The sequence below is a fragment of the Sceloporus undulatus genome, chromosome 2 (genome assembly GCF_019175285.1).
Source record: "Sceloporus undulatus isolate JIND9_A2432 ecotype Alabama chromosome 2, SceUnd_v1.1, whole genome shotgun sequence".
In the NCBI taxonomy this organism is placed as follows: Eukaryota; Metazoa; Chordata; class Lepidosauria; order Squamata; family Phrynosomatidae; genus Sceloporus; species Sceloporus undulatus.
Window position 1 is genome coordinate 307745276 of NC_056523.1, and position 21514 is coordinate 307766789.

At 41.8% G+C, this 21514-nt stretch overlaps 1 protein-coding gene across 5 annotated transcripts in view; it reads left to right on the forward strand.

The window, feature by feature from the left end:
• The window catches only part of DAB2 (DAB adaptor protein 2), a 62344-nt gene that overhangs the window by 18113 nt on the left and 22717 nt on the right, over window positions 1-21514 (forward strand). For 4 of the 5 annotated variants that reach the window (XM_042453386.1, XM_042453388.1, XM_042453384.1 and 1 more), the window contains exons 1-9: window positions 9352-9370; window positions 12126-12321; window positions 13982-14121; window positions 15731-15829; window positions 16444-16575; window positions 17996-18079; window positions 18620-18643; window positions 19371-19418; window positions 19665-19727. In XM_042453386.1, the coding sequence (XP_042309320.1) occupies window positions 12225-12321; window positions 13982-14121; window positions 15731-15829; window positions 16444-16575; window positions 17996-18079; window positions 18620-18643; window positions 19371-19418; window positions 19665-19727 (687 nt within the window). In that variant the 5' untranslated portion in view covers window positions 9352-9370; window positions 12126-12224. Of the gene's footprint in view, window positions 1-9351; window positions 9371-12125; window positions 12322-13981; window positions 14122-15730; window positions 15830-16443; window positions 16576-17995; window positions 18080-18619; window positions 18644-19370; window positions 19419-19664; window positions 19728-21514 lie in introns of those variants that run through there. The other variant, XM_042453385.1, reaches the window with a different exon arrangement.

Below are 21514 nucleotides of genomic sequence, written 5' to 3' on the forward strand. Positions count from 1 at the left end.
CTCCACTACTCCTCAGCGCAAGGGCTCCTTGGGAAGCCCCGCGTGAGGGCACGCCTGTGGAGGATGGTGGTACTGCCGCTGGCCCATGCTGCGGCCGGGGTGCGCGCGCAAGGGAAGAGGATCCTGTCCCCTTTGGCCAGCTGGCCCCTGGCCGGTGGCCAAAGGGCGAGCTCCTTGTCATAGCCCCGCCTGTGGGCGGGGAAGCCCCACCGCGGGTGGTGCGGCGGAGCGCTGGCAAGGGAGGAAGGCGGCGCTGCCCAGGAGCAGAGGGTGGCACTGCCCAAGAAGAGGAGGAGGTGGGTTGGGGGCACGCCGCATTAGCGGCCGCAGCAATGGGCGCATGAGGGGCCGGCCCGCAGGCGGGAAAAGGCCAGGGTTGGGGGGAGACCGGATGGGGCAGGCGGGGAGGCCCAAAAGCGGAATTGTCCCGGGGGCCACTGGGATATGCATCCTATATACAGCATGTTCCCTGTGCCTTGTCTTTGCAAGTTATGCATTACCTGTCACGATTGTGCATCCTACATTTGCAAGTATTGGTTGTGCATCCTTATTTTGTTGTGATATGCATCATGTATTGTGCATTGCACAATGGCACACAGTCATTGACAGTGTTGACACAATGTTGCTGCTCTGTATGGGGGGTTGTAGTGTTCGTGTAGCGTATTGCCACATGCAGGTATTACACTATACTAAGGGGATGTTAGAATGAGGCAATTGCTTGATAGACAAATTGCTTTAGCATTGAGGGGGAGAGGAGGAATGACCCAAGCAGACTTTCAATGGGTGTCCAAGCAGTAGTGTGTCCACTTCTTCATGGACTCCTACACTAGGAATAAGTAACCACTGCCTACTGAATAATATGGCTGTTACAGACAGCCAAAATAAAGCTGCTTCAAGTCACAGTGGAGGTATGGTGTTTCAATGATGCATTCGTCCTAAGAGTCCAGAAGCGACACCAAAGCCACGCTCCAGTCCTTAGGGCTGGTGTGGCTTTGGTGCGACTTCTGGCTCTTAGGATGCATGAATCATTGAAACACCACCTCCACTGTAACTTGAAGCAGCTTTATTTTGGCTGTCTGTAACAGGCCTATGTAAAATACTTGCCAAATTATACACTGTATCTTATTCAGAGTGGCCAGTGTCCTCCTGCCGAGAAGACCATCCTCCATATGAGGTACAGTGGTCCCTCCACATTCTCTGGGTTTAGGTGTGAAGGACCCTTGTAAATGTGGAAAAACTGCAATTAAAAAACAACTATTCTTTTTTACCTAAGAGGAGAACACTCTAGGAATCTCCAGGTCCTCCATCTGCCAGTCGTTGATCACAGAATCATGCTGAAGGACCTACAGATGCCTAGGGGAGTGTTTTCTCTAGGAACCTTTAGGTTCTCCAGCACAACTCCATGGTCAACCTCTGGCAGAGTTGTGCTGGAGTACCTAGAGATTACTAGAGAGAACATATTAAACAAACCCGCAGATAATCATATCAGCAAAAGTCAAAACTGCAAATGTGCAGGGCCAACTGTATAATAACATATGAAATATGTTTTTAATTGTACTATTCTTTTAAATTCTAAGACGCTCTGAGTCGCAATTTTTTTTGGGGGGGGGGGGGGGGGGGGATAAGAAATAAATAAATAAATAAATTCTACTACAACAGCAGCATCCAAAATCCAAAACATTAGTATCTTTATTGGGCCAACCAAAGGGCATAAAATATACGTCACAAGCTTTTGAAGCTCCGCTGGCTTCCTCATCAGGCAAAGGTGTTAAAAATAATACAGGAAGAAAAATTGATTATGTTAGTCGCATATGAAGTGTTACCCATTCCAGTACACGTGTAAAAAACTCTTAAGAAGGGAGAAGTTGCCCTCCCTTTCAATTAGCCCCTGGGCAATAAACACAGTGACTACCTAGTCATGGTCTTTCCTATCATAATTGTATACCTACTGAAAATTCAGCAGTTCTTTCTAAATGACAAAGATTTATTGGTACACCATCACCATAAGTGTGTCCAAATGGGGCATGCATTCCCTGCATATAGGAAAGAATGCATGTACGGAATGATTTCATCTCTTAAACCCTCTCCAATGGGTTATATCAGGGATGGAAATTATATTGCCCTCCAAATTGTTATTGAATAGCAGTTCCCAACATGCTTCATTAGGGTTTCTGGGGCTTGCAGTCCAATAATATCTAAAGGGCTGCCTGATTCCCAACCCTATGTTAGTTGTAGCTGTGCTTTGATTTTAACTAATCCTAGAGAAATTATATGGGAATTCCCTGTAATCACCAAATTCCAGTAACCAAATAACAAATGTATGCTCCTGCTATCAAGTTGTTCTTGTGTGTCTTCAAGTTGTTCCGACTTATGGCAACCCTAAGGTCGACCTATCATGGGGTTTACATGGCTGAGCCAGGATTCAAGCCGTGTTCTCTAGAGTCATTGTTCAACACTCAAACCAAGACAACAAACTGGCTCTCCTATCAAGTACGTACTATCAAATATTTTGTCAATTATTAGTGAGGTCCAAGAGAAGTGTAACTATATTGAAGTTTCTTCTGTTTCTGAAAGCAAGTTGAAAGGTGCCTGCTGGACTATGTCGAGATCACAAGGGAGAAGGACAATCTGCAAAATAAGGAGTTTTACCATCAGGCTGGCTACATATTAATAGAACTCACAGCAGTAAATACCAAGGGCCCAGACTAAATCAGTGGCCAGAGATTCATAGATTGTTCACAAGGCTGTTATCCATTTAAATTGCCAGACAACCTATGATGATGATGATGATGATGATGATAATTTTTATTTATATGTCCCACCTCTTCCAAGGATCAAAGCAGGATTACATCATTATTTTATATTTTGTTGGAATCCCGCTTCGATCTTGGGAGAAGCGGGAAATATAAATAAAACGTTGATTATTATTATTATTATTATTATTATTAAACTAATACAATGCAATTGAACAGTCAATAAATACTGAATTATACATCCCTATTAGTTCCTTAAAATCTCCAAACATCCATTCATATACCATCATACTTAGAGAGGGTGGTCTTAATCATCTTCTCTATACCAAATCCAATGGGAAAGCCCGCTGGAAGAGATCCGTCTTTAGTGTCTTCTTAAAGGTATCTAAGGTAGTGATAAGACGGATCGCCTCCGGCAGACTATTCCATAATTTAGGGGCTGCAGCAGTGAATGCTCTGTGGGAAGTTGTGGTTAATCGAGTATTACAATGTTCCAACAAATTCTTCCCCGATGTTCTGAGTGTGCGGGGCAGATTATGTAGGGAAAGGCGTTCCCACAGGTAACTCGTGCTCAAGTCATGTAGGGCTTTAAAGGTAATGACCAACACCTTGTATTGCGCCCGGAAGCTAATTGGCAGCCAGTGTAGAGATATTAACACTGGTGTTATATGGTCAAACCTAGAAGTACACTTTGTATGACTAATGCATTCTTTTTGAGATGGTGGGGCATCAGAGGGCTGCTGGTATGGGGTGGCATTGCTGGGAACCTGCTTAAGCCCACCACCTCTAGGGTTCACAGTGGCTGTGTCTCCAGCAGCCTGACCCTGCTGAAGCCTGTTGATGTTGGTGCCTTCCCACCATCCACACAAGCAGAAATGAGAGTGAAAAGGCAGAGTAACATCTTGTTTTATGCCAGGGCTAGGGAGCCTTTGCCCTTCTGGATATTAATGAACAACTATCATCATGCTGCCTCCTTGGTCAGGTGGCTACTGCTGACCTAGGCTAGCTGAAATTCAACAGAGTCTGGAGGGCCATAGATTTCCCAGCCATACTTTACACTGAATAAATAAAGCCTATATGGAGGACAAGTAAGAGGGAAGGAACGAGAGAGAGACCTGATGTGAAGATACATGTGTTGTTATTTTGTGCCTTCAAGTTGTTATTTTGTGACTCATGACTACCCTATCATGGGATTTTCTTGGCAAGATTTGTTCAGGGGAGGTTTGCTATTGCCTTCCCCTGAGGCTGAGAGCATGTGACTTGCCTAAAGTCACACAGTGGGTTTCATGGCCAAGCTCAGAATCAGACCCTGATCTCCAGAGTCATAGTGCAGTATGCATACCATTACACCCATTATACTATTGTCTCCCTCCAAACCTGAAACTAGCACTAGGAGGCACTCAATTCTGAAAGTGAAAAAGGAATTAAGTTTCCAAGAGGTGGTACTGTCCTTCCCTGTAGTATCAGTCAAAAGTGAAGAGCTGCAGCCTCTCCTAGCTTGTTCTTTCTCATCAATAACCTTTCAGCCTTGACAGCACTCTGATGTTGCTTGGCCACCCATGTCCCAGTTACATCTGTGACTTGCTGGAAGGTATGCAGTTATGGCATTTAAAAAGTGGAATCATACTGTTGCCTTATGTGTAGTGTGAAAGGAACCTAGTTTGAAAATGCTGAATGCTATTGGTGCATTATCAGTTAACTATAGCAGTGTAGGTGGTGAAAGCAGGGGGAAAGAAGGAAGCAGTAGAGATATAGTCCGTTCAGAGTTTGTCTGCCTTTTTTGCCACCACAGTGAAATCCTACAAAACAGTGCAGCTGCTACCTTAATGAACCCACAGGATTCTGGCTTACCAACAGAAACTGTGCCATACCACACAGCTCATGAGTCTGTATCTACTTTTTGCTTTCCAGTTGCACAAATGACCCATTTGCTATTCAGTCACATGCAACTTTTACCCTCCCCTCCCTTAATGCTTGCACAATGCCCTACAAAGCCTTGGAAAGCATTGCAAGTACAAGACCATATCTCAATGTTGAGCAGGACTTGTATGAGATTTATGTGCATAAACGTCACAGTAGGTCAAGGCTCACTGGCATACATGAATATGCCATTGTGTCATGCACAAGTAAGGGAGATTAAATGTACAAATGGGCAGCTGTTTAGGCCTTGCTTGGGACAAGGTGGGGTGTTCAGTGTCTGATCTGACGTAGTATAGAGTTTCTCTCATACAAGCTTAATAGTGTTCTCAGTGGGAGGATGTCTGATTGTGAGATGAGTTTAGAAGCAGTGGAGCTAGCCATCCTTATGGGCTTCACTGGAACCATCAAGATGTTTTTTAGGATTCATGAGGACTAGTAGGTTCCAGGTATTAGCATACAAATGTAATTTTTCTCATGCTACACCCTCACCTAGCAATCAGGCAGGGTGGGCAATGTGTGGCACTCTAGATATTGATGGATTAAAACTCCTAGCACCACCAAACAGCATAGCTAATGGTGATGGATTCTGCAAGTTGCAGTTCAGCGGCATCTGGAGGGCCACAAATATCCCCTTCCCTTGCTGAAAAGCTTGTAAGTCTGACTAGTGAGCAACTGAAAAGGGATCAAAAGACTGTGGAAGTGGGTGAGTTCCTCCAGAAAATTCCCTAGAGTGAGGAAAAGATTTATGATGGGGTTGGGACCTTAGTATTATGAATAAATGAATGGAAACAATCTAATAAGCTTTTTCCAAACCTGCTGCCTTGCAGATGTGCTGGCCTACAAGTCCTTTTAACTTACAATCACTGGATAATGGTGCTTGTAGTCCAAAGCACTTGAACAACACCAGGCTGAGCAAAGGCCCATCTAGATCTGCAAGGCAACACAGAGGAGGTAGAGAAGAGCCTGTGAATTTTCTGAAGGTGTGTGGAAAGAAGAGACTTTAGCCCACCAAGGTGCTAACTTTCTCTGGCAAGGCCCTGCATCAAACTTGGACAGCTTTACACTTGGCAGTTGAGCTGAACACCCAAGGAGTGGGTAGAATATTAACACTGCAGCTAATGTTCCAAATTGTGAGTGTAAAGCTGCTTTCAGAGATCCTAAAAAACAAGTCCTTGCTATTTCAGCGTCCTGCACGTATTCCAGGAATAAGTCCCCTTCCAAGAGTTACATCATGGCTGGGGAAGGTAGAAAAAGAGCTTGACTTGCCAAAGGAGCCTTCCCAAAGAGGAGTCTAGCCAGATGCTTCCCAGCAGTCAAATCTATCCCAGCATTGACCGCGTTGGCTGTGTTGCTGGGTGGGTAGCAAAACAGGATAAATATCCATGGGTGGGGTTCTCTTTAAGCATCTTGCTCCAGGGAGCTGCTCTGCTCCAGCAAGACATAGGCTGTCCTGTTCTTCCTTCTCACTGATGACAAGGAGTGTGGAATGGCTTATAATTCAACGTGTTGGTTCTTTGCAAGAATTTCATAGCTATAGATAAAGTTATATTTCCCATAGTACCATACCAAGGGAGAAGTGAGCTTCCAAAGGGGGGGGTGGGGGGTGGGGGTGGGAAACAGTCTTGGAAGTCATAGTTTCTTAGGGATGGCTCAACTTGTTGTGTTGTTTGAGGCAAAGGAGAAGATGGTCAATCCCCCATACAAAAGCCAAGATGTCAGGCAGTTGAATCTTAGCCTACTGTTTTGTTGCCAGGACTGAAGTAACTTAGGAGGTACAGGCCAAGACTCATGGTTTTATCTTCAGCACCTCACGGGCTCTTGCTTCTCCCCAGCATCTAATGCCTGAGGCAGCTGCCACTTTTTTCCAAGATGCTGAATAGTGAGGGAGAATTAGAATTACCTCCCTGAGGTTCAGCTGTTCAGTTATGTCCATAGACTGAATTATGCATAGTTTGCAGGGGTCATGGAGTCTTTTTGTTCTTGGTAAATAATTTAGAGTCAAAACTTGGCTGTTCTATTTCAGTTGCTTACAGATCAACCAACAGATAACAATCTTCCATCTGCCCACCCCTGGCAGGAGTCCTTCAAGGTTTCAGATGGGAGTTTTTTCCAGCCCTTTCAAAATATGAGAGACTAGTTGTGGCTACATATTGGGACAGGCCATGGATTCTTCTGTACTAGGATTGGCTGAATATCTTTCTTTAGTCATATATATTGAAAGACCCTATATTTGAAGGACGGTCCTTGGTTTGAATGGCTGTCTAATCCAAATCTATTTTAAAGCTAGAGAAGCATTTGAAGGAAGATTTGAAGCCTTGGGAATTCTCTTCAACAGTAAGTGTCTGAACAGAAGATGAGAGCCATACCAGTAATATGTTTCCCTTATTATGCTGAGATGCATTGTAGTTATATTTGAATTATGTCATTTCTAAAACTGCATCTATGCATGTACGTTAGCATAAGCAAATCTATATCCTCACATATTCTGTGATGCATTCATGCTTACTCTTCCCTTTGTCAAATGTTGAAGTTGTCCTGAAGTTAACCTCAGATGGAAGACAGTAGGCATTGGCAACCTGGTCCCAGTCCTACCGACTATGATGAGAATTGTATTTGTGAACATGTATCTGTACATTGGTAGAGACAAATTTTCTGCAAACCCATGCCCAGGTTTTTATAGCTAAAGGGTCATGAATTTTGTGGGATTTTCTTAGGCAGGATATACTGAGATGTGGTTTTGCCAGTTCCTTCCTCTGAAATATATCCTACACCTGGTATCTGCAGATGCCTAAGAAGTCTCTCATCCATGCACTAACCAGGGCTGGCCCTGCTTAGCTTCTAAGATCAGGCAGGAGCTGGTGCCTTTAGGGTATTTAGGTCTTACCATGTTGAAATACCCCCCCCCCCCCAAAAAAAAACCCCACATAGCATCAGTCTGAAATCATACCTAACTTGCATCATAGAAGCTACAAATATGCACAGGATGTCTAGTAGTGGCAACAGCCATTGTACAGACTTAGGCAACTACATATTTAAGAGGCCCTATAGAGATGTTTTTCTGGAAAAATGTCCCTTACCTGACTGGTATATGCTTAGGAACCTGCCATTCTGGCAAGAGGAGCAAATAGAAATCAGAGAATGGCAGTAATTTTCAAACAGAAAATCTGTGTGGGCATCTTAAACCATAACTGCCTAGGCCTACGCTGGGACCTAATCAGGGCAAACAGACATCCTCTTTTTCAAGGGCAAAATGTCCTCCATTTTAGGTATGACGAAGAAGCATGAATTTATATTTACATGAGTGTTTTTAGGTTTTATCTTGCAATGTCCTATATTTTTCTTGAATGCTCTGCCTTTTGCAGTGTCTTGTCCTCTTTTGCAGTTACGACATCTGGACATCGTGGACCTAAATCCACATTAAGAGCATGTTCTGAGTTTGGCTACCAGAGCGGCTATTTACTGAAAAATAAAAGTAGGCATCTAAAGGGTGCTTGTTTACACCATTGGGGGCAGTTTGGCTCTGACTCAGTAACATGAGAGTCTACCTCTAGGTTGATAACTGAGCTTCATGACTTGTGCTTGATAAGGAATGGAGAGCAACAGGATTGAGAACTTGCTGAGTTACATCTACATTTGGCAGAACTATCAGACAGTTTTTTGTATATCCTGCTCTACACATGCCGTATGTTTCCAGACAGCACAAAGCAGAAAATAACAGCTTTGCAGCTAGATTACAAACACAGTTAGGCACTATGCAAAGGGATTTTGTAGCAACTTTGAGAGTAAGGACTTGTCACACAACCCCTGTTCTTTCTGCGATCATGTTAATGAAGACAATGGATACATAGCAGATAGGGATCAGTCCTTGCCACATATCCCTTCATTAGTACGACCAGACATTTGCTGGTTCCGCATGCTGTCTTCTGCCCCCATCCTTAACTCTGCCTCTGTGCCATACACCCTACCCAATGTACCTTTTGTGTGTGCACTTGCGTTTGTTTGTTTTTAAACATAATTTCAGAGTTGTGCCAGTGTCATGCAATAGGTATTACCGAAGGCACTACTATCAAACGTTTTGTGGCATTTTAAGTCCTAATTTTGCAAAAGAAATTGTAGCATAAGCTTTTGTAAGCTTGGTCTACTTCCTACGAAAGCCTATGCCACAACATTTTTCACAGAGTTAGTCTCAAGAGTGCCACAAAATCACTTTGTATATTGATATTCAAGAGTAACACGGCTATTATGTCTTTGAATCATTAAGCAGTACTTATGGAGTCCCACAACAGCCTAAAAACCATGTTTTGGATGTTGTAGCATTGGATGAATGTAATAGCATTGATAAAGATGTCAGAACTTCCTTGAACAGCTTCAGTTTACAAGGATAAATGAGCAAGCGGAAACCACCTAAATATGAGGGGATGAACCTCATGTTTGAGCCCTCTCTGCTGGTTTTGAAGTTACCCGTGTTTTCAGTGCGCCATCTCAGACCAACTCCTGTAGTAGTGAATTGGCTCACTGAAATGGAGATGGAGCTACAGTTCATGAAAATGTGTCTCCTGGCCTCCAGGCTTGCTGAAGAAGAGCTTAGAAGGATCAAAGGAATCTAAGTCACTAAAATATTAACTGGCTTACACTGCAACCTTTGTACCTTGAATGCCCTGATCAGCATTCCAGGAGCTTCAGTTGAATGATAAGATGTAAGTAGAAAGATAAACATGATTTAGAGGTGGTGGTGGGACTCTAGAATGAGGGCTATGGATCCTGCTATCATCCAGATGTTGTTGAACTGCAAGACTCAGCATTATTTATTACAAGCATAGTAGCTAGGGCTTCTGGGAGCTGCAGTTGAACAAAACCTGGAGGCTGCAGAATTCACGTTTAATCTCTAGGAAAACAGATGCAGCCATGTTCCTAGCAAGACTAAAAGTACACTGTGAAGGAAATAATGTGAAGATATCACTAGTGAGACATGGTTGCTATGTACATGTGCTAAACCCCTCTATCTCAGGGTGCATCCTATATGGGAATTTAAAAGTGACAATCACTTAAATCATGGGTGGGCCCAAGGTGAGAACTTTTGGTCTCTCCTAGCTACACTGCCTATTGGAGGGGATAGGAAGTACAATTTTGTCACTTTTTAATGTGATTTTGGGCTGTTTCAGGCTTTGTTATATGCCTTCAAATTGACTCCAGTGTCTGATGAGGGTTTCTTGGCAAGTCTTATTCAGAAGAATTTTGCTATTGCCTTTGTCTGACGCTAAGAGAAAATGACTTGCCCCAGGGCCACCCAGTGAGTTTCCATGGGTAAGCAGGGATTCAAAGCCTGGTCTTCCAGAGTTCTAGTCCAACGCTCCAACTAGTACACTGGTTCTTTGTTTCAAGTGGAACACCTAAAATAATGGTTAGATCTAAAACTGTACTCCCAGAGACAATTTGTCACTGATTTTTTTTTCTTTTTTGGGGTAGGGGGTTCATTTTTGTAATGTTTTCTTGGGGTCAGTAGAGGTGTAGGAGAACCGAGTAGTGCACAGATCCTTGCCCCAGGCAACATGTACACTGAGGACCACATCATTCCAATCCCTAGTGTAAATATACTAGTATCACTATAGGGAACATATAGGTGATCTGTTCAGTCTATTATCCAAGTCATAATTGTTGATAGGCGATTTGTGGATTTTAGCAATCTTTTCTAGCTAGATTTGGACTTAACAGTCCTTCAGACAGATGAGTGTGTTATGTAACAGACACATGGCCATTCTTAGAAAAAAGGAGTGGGCTAGAATTCCCAGACTCCTTGAATTTGAAAGGAATCCCTCAATATCTGTGAGAAGGCTCTGGGTCTGGAAAATCTACTTTTGTTTATTGAAGATGGAGGCATACCATGGAGCATACCATGACCAAAAATGGGTCTCCTTCCCATTCAAGGCCTACAAAAATGATAAATGTATGTTGGTCAGGGAAAACATCTCTTGATATATTTGTGCTCATTGAATTGTGGCATGCATTTGTAGTGAGTTCAGTGCGAGCAAAAAGAAGATGCCAACTGGTTCATCCATTTCAGAAGCCCATGTTTCAACCTAAGTGAGTACATTTTACCTGGCCTCATTTCGTTTGGAGAAGACCCATTTAAATCCAATGGAGTAGAGTTTATCCGTGAGGCAGAATGTATGCTTTCTGTGCAGAAGGTTCAGATCCTACTAGGTCAGACTTTAAAAGCTGGGGTTAGTATTCTTCAATATATAACCCAGAACATCCACAGCCAGTAATTTAAGCTTTGATTCACTTTGAAAGCTGGTATTCTCAAGGTACTGTTCTGAAGCTGCTTTACGTGCAAATAAATAAATACAGGCAAACACTAGATATGTGGGGGGTTAGGTTTCCTCTGCTGATGGAGGGAGTGTGGGTTGGTATGGACATAAATCACTAATTTTACAAAATCAAGAGACTGGCAACTGCCACCGTACATGTGGCAGTTTCAATATAAGCAAAGGCTCAGAGACCACTGATACTGAAGCTGAGGTGACCCTTAAGCATCAGGGTCAGTACCAACATAAAAGCTACAGAATACCTGTTCCATGTGATGCTTACTACATTGTACAAAAACAACAGCTTGCCTGGGAACATGTATTCCACTCAAGTCTTAAAGGCAGAGGGCTTGATGTAAGGTAGATATACATCCCAGCAGATGTGAATTACTGAGTTGTACAGAGCCGTGTCTTAATGGTGAATTTCACTGATTGAATGGGATAGCTGAACCGTATTGTAGCTTCAAGACTGTCATGCAAGACTGGTCAAAAGCAAAATCTTCAAATACTGATAAACTATGAAGCCTGTTTTCCCGTGTCCTAAATAGTTTGAAATCCAACCTTACCTCAACTAGAATTTCCAGAACAAACTCAGGAAAGGCAACCCTAGTAACAAAATTTGACAATTGCTTTTAAGGAGCTAACACATACAACAGAAAAGAGGATTACCATGGTTATAGGCCACAGGAGTGTTTCCTTATTTTCTCTTTTCCTCTCACACTTTCCATCTTTCTCCTGGCTTACTTCATCTGATTCAGGGTTCAAAGTGCAAAAGTTAACTCTGCAAGGGGGAGAGGGGAGAGGCAGGGTAGAATCTTGCCTTTCCCTGTAAATTCAGGGAAAAGCAAACTGCTGCAGTCTCTCATAGTTCATGTGCTCTTCCTCATTAATAACTTTTAGTATCTTGACAATACTCTCAGGTTGCATGGTCTCATCTGTGCAATGTTTGAGGGTATGTAATATGAGATGCCGAGAAGGATTCTCTTCTGCCTGAGATCCTGGCGAGCTAATGCTGGTTAGAGTAAGACAGATGTCTTACCTAATATAAAATAGCTTTCTGTGCTCCTGTTTCTTGAACCTGTGTATTTTTTAATGCTTACACAATAGAATTGGAAACATTGATTATTCTAATTCTTTTTTTCTCTAGGTCAGAATAGTATGCTTGTCCACTGAGGATCACTAACTGGATTCCAATTGCACTATCACAAACAAGGATTGCTCCTGGAGCTGAGGCTGGCCTCTCACCATGTCAAGCGACACGGAAGCAACGAGTGTAAATAATCCGCCTGCTCAGCAACAGACACCAGTAAAACCACAACCTTCCAAAAAAGAGAAAAAGAAAGGTACATTGAAGGAGGGGGCAGATCACTCCTTTATCCCAAGGTGTAGGGCCATGCAAGAGCATCTTGATTTGGTTCCCAGTCTAATTCCTATTGGACCCAACTTCAATTTGGACTTTCTTAGTATACCAGATCCAAACAATGATTTACACAATTGAATCTTTAGGGCTTCTAATGACCTGCATTGGAAAACCAAAACACACTCACACACACACACAAAACAAATGCATGCAATTTGAAGAGATGGTACCTCTTTTAGGGCTGATAACTCTTGCCAAATTGCAGACAGGCAGCTCTAAGGTTTTTTGTGCTATAGCCAGATTCAAATTTGCTTTAAAAAAACATATTTTAAAGCATGTGCAGTGCTCAGTCCTGCCAGTCCAGTCCATACTGTCATCTGAACCATAGTGTCTATATTGTGTGTGTACTTCTTGAAACTGTGTGTGTAGCTTTCCCACACATGCTCACATGCAAATAAACATACAAGTGTGGTACTGTAGTGAGAGGCAGTGTGGTGGTCAATTGGAGGTTGTGAGGGAAAGAAGGGTAGGGACCTACTACTGCCTAAATCTAGAAAAAGAGCACAAGCATGCAGGAGAAAAGTGAATGTACACAAATGAGCGACCTCATGCCATTCCCCTCCTCCCATCTCCAACACTGTGACTTAAGAGAGTCTGTATCAGATTCTTGTCCCAGATTGGAAACTAGAGCTGTCATAGAGTGAAGTGGTTGTACAGCCCTATGAGGAGTTTTTACACAGTCTTAAAAAGGGTTGATAAAATGAATAGAACAGTATTTCCCAAACTTTGGTCCTTGAGGTGTTTGGGACTTCAACTCCCAGAGACCCTAGCTAGTCTAGCCGACTGTAAGGAATTCTGGGAGCTAAAGTCCAAAACATCGGGAGATCAAAGTTTGGGAAACACTGATCTAGAATATAGGTCCAGTGAGTCATCTGTAGGGGACAGCTTATCCAGACACTACAGAGTTCTTGGCCAGAAACCTGTTACTCAGAAGCCTCCCCATTCTTTAGTTCTTTTTTGATGGGATACTAAAGTGAGTCACACAGGGCATGTTGTTGTAGAACTATAACTACCATCAGCCTTAGCCAGCATAATCAATTGTTGAAATATCATGGGAGTTTCAGTCAAACAACATCTGGAGGGTCACACATACATAAAATAGGACGATGGGCCTAGATAACCATCTGGTGTTCTCAGAATGTAAAAGTGACAAATTGGAGCCTTGAGCAAAGCAGGTCAACTGAAACTATGTAATAAGATGCCACATTAGGGACTCACCATAGATTTTATGATCATCAGTATATGCCACCAAGCAAATACAGGACAGGGATCTGCAGAGAATCCTGACTCTGCTGCCCTTTTAAAGTGTATCCCTAAAACCTCCTTGAGTGAATTTGATTCTTTTATGTTTATCCATACACTACTTAAGTCTTTTCCACTGCCCATACAAACAGAAAACAGGTGCTACTCATTGAATGCTTGTTTACTGTATCTGATGAAAAACATGCTTGTGTATATTAAATGCACAGATGTGAAAAGCTTGCTGGCCCTTATAAAATGCATCATTAAGAAAGAACAGACACAGATATTTATGGCTGTAACATAGCACAGATAAATTTGCATGGCTAAAACTGGATTTTCAGGAACAGAGAAGACCGAAGAATTCCTTTTGGCCAGATTTCAAGGTGATGGTGTACGATACAAGGCCAAACTGATTGGTATTGATGATGTTCCAGAAGCAAGGGGAGACAAGATGAGCCAAGATTCAATGATGAAACTAAAGGTGAGTCTCCCATACTTCGTGCTGTTTTAAGGCACTAGATAAGAAATGGCTTTCTTCCAAAGAACTCCAGCTCTATGTGGCTTCTATAAGGTCCTTTCAAAACTATAACTCTCAGATGCCTTGAGGCAGTGAACATTACATTACCTGTAAAATGACATACAGGCCATATTGAGAAAGCTGGAGGCCACTTACAGTGCTAAGAGAAATTATAGGAAACCACCAAGAAGTTGCATGATGTTTTGTTTTGTTTTGTTTGTTTGTTTTGTTATTTAAAATACAGTTAAAAGAGAGGCACTGCTAGAACACACTGGCTAAACATACCTGTACATTTTGAGGTTCAAGTATGTTGCATATAAATTCTATTTATCTTTGTAATGATATTGCCACTTTTCTTGTGCCTGAATACATTACTACACTAGAAGGGTAGAGAAAATATGATTTTAAAAAAGTACTTGTTGATGTAAGGAATTCATTGGTCAATTCCTATCCGTGAGAGCTGATGCTTCTCCAGCATCAAAATTCAACAACTGAGTTTGGTTCCCGGTCACAACATATGACTTCGCAAGTTGGGGATGGGAATTAGGAGGCCTATGGGCTACATATGTCCCCCAGAGCTGTTTGGGGACCCTTCTGGATCTCCCAACAGGTTTCCTCTGCTGACTCAAAATTGGCAAAAAAGAGGTAAATGTCACTGTGGCGATTCTCATTCAAATAAGTTGCAGGCCTTCCCTCATCTCTTTAAAAAACTTAGAGCCTGGTTTTATTAACCCAGAAGTGGACTTCTAACCACTTACAGATGAACTTTTCCTACTGTAGGGGACTTGGTGAGTCCTGTTGTGGTGGTGGTTGTCATTTCCAACTTATGGAAACGGTACAGTGAATCTATCACAGGGTTTTCATGGCAAGAATTGTGCACAGTAGATTTGTCATTTATGTATTTGCTTTTTTATTTAATATGCCACCTTGCTCTTTGAGTGAGATCCAAGGTGACTCACAGAAGGAAATCAAACAAAATCTGCCAGTACGATTTTATAAACAATTAAAATTGTCACAATTAAAACAATATAAAAATACAGATGTTAAAAAAGAACAAAACACACACACCAATAAAAAGTATCCTCTGAGGCTGAGGGAGTGTGGCTCACCCAAGGTGTAGATTTCTATGACGGAGTAGAGATTCAAACTCCGGTCTTCCAGAATCATAATCCCACACGCAATCCAGCACACCACACTTGATCTCTAAATTCTGAGGCATAATGAGCCCTGGGAGGTAGGAAATCCTCCCCTGGAGCTTGCCCACCTTGGTCTAAATGGCCTTCCAAGTGTAATAAATGTTCTGGATACTTGCCAAAGCTTTCTTGAGTTTCTGCAAGTGTTTGAGCCTCTCTGACTGCCCCTAGGGTGGAATTGCCAATGAACTCTTTTAGAAACAATCAACCTAATTATGCAATCTAGCTTAACTGAGTAACCTGGAAGGCAGCGCCTGGCTGTCATTGGGCTTGGAGTATAACTGATTGATGATCCGGAATTGAACAAGCAAAACTAGCTGTAAGTATAGCACATTTCAACTACTGACGCACTTCTATTCATGTTGGCTTTCTGTTCCTAGGGAATGGCAGTAGCAGCCCGTTCTCAAGGACAACACAAGCAGAAAGTATGGGTGAACATCTCCCTTGGTGGGATCAAGATCATAGATGAAAAGACAGGGGTAAGCTTTGCAGTCAAACTGACCTTGCTTAGGAAACTGTTTGCTTTCTGATTATGTGAAGCATCAATCTAAGTTTAAATTGCTGAACTTCTAAAAATGTGATTAACAAAATAGATGTTGTTCTTCTGGAAACATTTTAAAGAAATACAATAATCTTATTAGACAAGATCAATTGATTATTCATCAAGGTAAAGTAACCTTTAAATGGGAGCAAATGTTTCTCATGGATCATTTCAACCCTATGGAGGAGCACATTAACAATGTCATATAAACAATGAATGAGAATTTAATCTTGACACTCTTCATGTTGCTGAGTCAAAGGCCAAGGAACTGACACACAGCCTTACCATCAGAGTTAGATTTTTGGGTGTGTATATATATTTCCCTTTTAAGCTACCACAAAATTTCCTTGGTGGAAGGCTTCTCATCACTACCTCAGTTCTGATATCAGCATGAGCTACATGTGATCAGTATGAGCTTAAACTTTTATCCTTTCACACCAATGACCCTTGTGTAGTGTGCTGTAGTGTCTCCATTTTCTTCTACCTTAATGAATCAGAGAACACTTTCCAGGAATTAAAAAGTTGGTTCTGTGTCATCCACTCTGACTCTAGGTGATAGAGCATGAGCACCCAGTCAACAAAATCTCCTTTATTGCTCGAGATGTGACTGACAACCGCGCCTTTGGCTACGTTTGTGGAGGAGAAGGGCAGCACCAGTTCTTTGCCATAAAAACATCACAACAGGTAAACTTGGTTGCACATTAGACTTCATGGATACAACTGCACTGCAGGGTGAGTTGTTGATGACATGTTCCATTTTGATTTAAGAGGAAAATGTAGGAGAAGATACAAATACAAAATGTACACCTCTGCAGCACATTGGTTTGAACATTAGACTATGACTCTGGGGGCCAGGGCTCAAAACCTGCTTAGCCATGGGCAAGTCACATTCTCAGAGGAAGGCAAAGACAAACTCCTTCTGAACAAATCTTACCAAGAAAACCCTATGATAGGGTTATCATAGGGTTGCCATCAGTCAGAAGCAACTTGATGGCACATAACAACAACAACAACATGTATTATGAAGAAATGTGCAGTGTTGAAACATGATCTCACTTATCTTCACAGTAGCCTATCCAGATGGGAAATAGTTCACAGTTGATATATGCTCTATCCCATATGAATACAGTAGGGTGGATTCAGAGATACCAATGAGTGACCAAAGTCCCATTTGATTTTAGTCAGGCATTAATGCCAGTTAATTTGGTTTGGTCAAACTCACTGTGATGGTGACTATCAACATCAACTACCGTATTTTCCAGCATATAAGATGACTGGACGTATAAGACCAACCCCCAACCTTTCCAAGTAAAATATAGAGTTTGGGATATACTCACTGTATAAGGCTACCCCTCTTTCAACGCACACCAAATAAAAAATTAAAAAACCTTAGATTTGATTTCGATATGGTAATTTTAATTCAAATGCTTATGACATGCACTTACTTAGCAGGAATACTTGTTGTATATAAAGCCTGTTTGGATTGGTCAGCTCTCCCTGCCTGCCCAGCCCTCCCTGTCTCCAAGACTATCAGAGTGGTAGTGCAAACACGGCTCTTTTTTCCATACCCCACAGCCTTTTTTGAGCCCCTCCACCATATGCGGCAACCGCAGATTCTCCAGTCCAGCTTGGAGGTTTCAGCACCTGCCCTATAAGACGACACCCGGTGTATAAGACGACCCCCGACTTTTGAGAATATTTTATTGGGTTAAAAGTAGTCTTATACGCCAGAAAATACAGTACATGGAAATGTATAGGAAATGCACAATAAAGCAGCAGTTGGGGACACATTCCTGAAAAATATCCAAGCTAGTACAAGAATTCTGTGAATCTAGCAAACAGTACCTGCTGTGCTTTGTTCAACTAGTATTAAAGGCAGGAATGCTTTTAAAACAATTCTAATAGATTGCTTATATTAGCAGGAATTAAGTCCTTCTCCTGGGAGACTATGTAACATGGTGGACTCCACTCCTTGGAAATGATTGAGACTCTTATTTTCAATTGTAGCAAGCAATTTCAGTTCAGTTCCGTCTAGTGTTTAAAGCATTAGAATCATTCTATTTTTTTTAAAGCCCCCCCAACATGTCTTCTTCTGTGTCCCCAGGCTGAACCTCTAGTTGTAGATCTCAAGGATCTTTTCCAAGTAATTTATAACATCAAGAGAAAAGAAGAAGATGACAAGAAAAAGGTAATGTGGCATAATGGGTTATTTTAAGTTCCAGATTTTAGGATCATGATACCTTGCCCCCCCCCCCCCCCAATTTGGGACCCAAGGCAGCTTACAGCTATTAAAAACAAACACAGATAAATTATCAAATGATAATTGTTCATATCAAATTAACGAGAAGATTTTCACCTGCTTGTTCAAAGTAAGGAGGGTGCCAATCTAACATCTCTAGCAAGAGAGTTCCAGAGCCTAGGAGCAGCAAACAAAGCCCTTCCCCATGTTCCCACCAGATGTGGCTGCAAAAGTTGATGGGACAGAGAGAAGGACCTCCCCAAAGTCTCAACGCACGCCTAAATTTGTATGGGAGAATACAGTCCTTCAAATACTATTTCAGTAGCATTAATAATTAATACTGCAGTTTATCCCCTACATTTGTGATAGGTTTGCATTAGGGTTGCCATGAGTCTACCTAAGACATTGTGGCAGTCAAAGCATACAATAGCCTAATTTGATATAAATCAACTTCCCATGAGTTCTGAAAGTATAACTTCTCTTTTACAGAATGAAGAGGTCAATAAATCTGAGGTAAGAAACAAGTTAACTGTCCTCAGGCATGGAAAACCTGCTAAATGAATAACAATAATAATAGTAATATAAAGCCTATCATCTAATAGACCTTAGTACAAAGGCTACTTCCAAACAATGTTATGAAGGGAAAGTTTTCTTGTTACATGTTTTATATATCAAAGAACATATGTTTGTATGTAGAATACAGTGTTCCAATCACAGCTTGCTCTGATATCATAGATATGATTGTAAAACTGTATAATAATAATAATAATAATTTGTTTTATTTATATACCACTATTCCAAAGATCATAGCGGTGAACAGCAAGTAAGCTAATTAGCAAGTAAGCTAATTTGCCCCCAACAGTCTGGGTACTCATTTTAGCGACCTCGGAAGGATGCAAGCCTGAGTCGAGCTTGGGCCCTTTTGCTGGTCTTGAACTCACAACCTTGTGGTTTTGAGTGAATGGCTGCAGTACAGGCATTTAACCACTGCGCCACCAGGGCTCATTACTGGTGAGAATGCTGTTCTCACCAGTAATGAGAGGACACGTAACTTGTTGCCAAGCCACACATACTCAATCTTGCAAGATTCAACGAAGTGCCATAAAGAATCTTTCTCTCAGCATGTGAATTGGGACCTTTGTATGCTGGGCATGAGTCCTCACTCTGAACAGCCTGTCTGAAGTTTTAGGTGACAATAGTAACTGAGTGTCAAACGTAACTTCACTTTGCTTTGTTTCAGAATGGTAGCGACGAAACAAGTTCTGATCAAACGGGCAATATTAAGCTGGTACGTAGACGTTTCTGATCTGGCTAGCCAGTTGGCAGATTAACTGTCAGTTAACAAGGGGCAGTTAAACAGAAGAAATTGTATTACTTGAGCAAACGCAGGCTGAACTAATACAACAAGATAAACTAGAAGAGACAAAAGGCTGCAGAGAATCAAGTTTTTCAAGAGCTCATGTTCATGCTGTTGCTTACATGCAAGTGACTTTGTAGGTGTAATCCTCATTTCTTGCACATCTTCCTCTTAAAGGGTGTTGACCAGATGGATCTCTTTGGAGATATGTCTACTCCTCCTGACCTGAACAGTCCCACAGTGAGTAGTAAAAGATGTGACTTTCAGCCTTCAGATTTGGAGAACACTTTAGGTGACTTGGGGCAGCAAGAATCCTTAATGATGTGGTTGTGCCAGATGGATTCAGATAGACAGTTGAACATTTATATGGTTGAATCTCCCATGGTTACATTGTGAAGCCAGTATTATCCCTGTCCTCTTAAGGTGTATGACAGTCAAGACCAAATTTTCCCAGTCAGGAAATAATAGCCATTGTTTAGTGGTTTAGTAGCTTATTTGGCCTAAATCCAACTGCTAGTCCCAACTTGAGTAGATTCAATTAATTAATTGTTGAATTAATCAATGTAAATTCCAATGGGTCTCTAGCTGGGATTAAGTAATTGGATGTAGGACACTATATGCATAGGAGATGATTCTAAGATCTTAATTGGCCATGTTGAAAAGCTGCAGGAAGAGTGTCCAGTATTGATATACTTCAGATCAGGATGAATTCCAAATCCAGAAATAAATGAGGCTCATTCTGGAGACACTGAAACGGAAGCAGGATTTCTCTGAAGGATAACTGTTATCTCCTTGCCAAAAATTCATTTGCAATTTGCGTTTGGAGGGATGTAAACATAAGGCAACTTAATTCCATTTCAAAAATTTGATAGATTTTCCCTGAGCTCCCTCTCCCCAGTTAAAGTGAGTACAGGTTTGAGAAGAGGAAAGGGAGTGTAGTTTGTGACTGGCAGCTGTAGCTTTTAATCACAGGGAATGGTTTTAGGCAGGCTGTTGTCCAATGTTCAGTGCTTTTTGGCTGTCTCGCTCAAAGATGTTGCATCTGTCCGTGTAGAGTCTGAAAGAACTGGGGGTATGTGACATTAGGTCTTTGCTTAGAAAATGCTGATGTCCAAATTGTGCTGCTTCTGCCATTGAATGTTCCACATTTGCCATCCTTCCCTGTCCTGTCACATTTCCTTTAAGCAGAAACATTAAACCATTTTTCATTCATCATTATTCCATGGCCTCTGCACCCATCTTTCTGAAATGTTGCAGGTTTCCTGTAATTTGCATTTAAAATGCCTCCCAAAACACATCTAGGGAAGGTAAATTATCCCTCTCCCAAATGTGAACACTTCCATTTTCATCCAGAGTTTTGGACCCATCCTTCTGAAATTTTACAGGTTGCTTTACTTAGCTCTCCTCTGTTCCACATACCATTTTCACGACAGATGTTCCCTAAATTTTGGGATAAGCACATTATTTTGGGGGTGGCACTTTTATCTGTCCAGCAGAGTTGAACTGCTGTACTGAGTCCCAGTAGCAGTTTCCCCTGTCTTTCACTATCCGGATACTGTGCAGTCTGTCAATTATTTTTTATTTAAAAAATTGTCTTGAAGTAGCCAGAAGTCTACTTCTAATTTCAAAGAAGTCGTATTTTTGAAGCTGAACAGTGCAGGAGTCTCTGGGAACCTGTTAAAAAGGCAGATTGCCACTCCTAGAGGCTTCCAAGAGAAGTGTTTTACTTTTTTCTTTTTGGCCAGAAAAAGTACATTCTGGAGAGTGTAGAAGGCTGAAAGAAGAATGAACAGCCCTTGATGGGGCCATATGCCATCTCAGGGCCACATTTTCCCCACCCATGCTATATAGGCTGCTCTAGTATAAAGTGTGGCACCTGTTCTTCAGAAATTTATTTGGCTTGGTTCCTTCATGGTAACTGCTCCTGTGAATTTAATCCAATTCTGCTAAGATTTTTTTCAGAGTTTTAGGCCACTCCACACCTTTTTCAAATGGATCATAAACTCTCCTCCACCTTATAGCCCCTT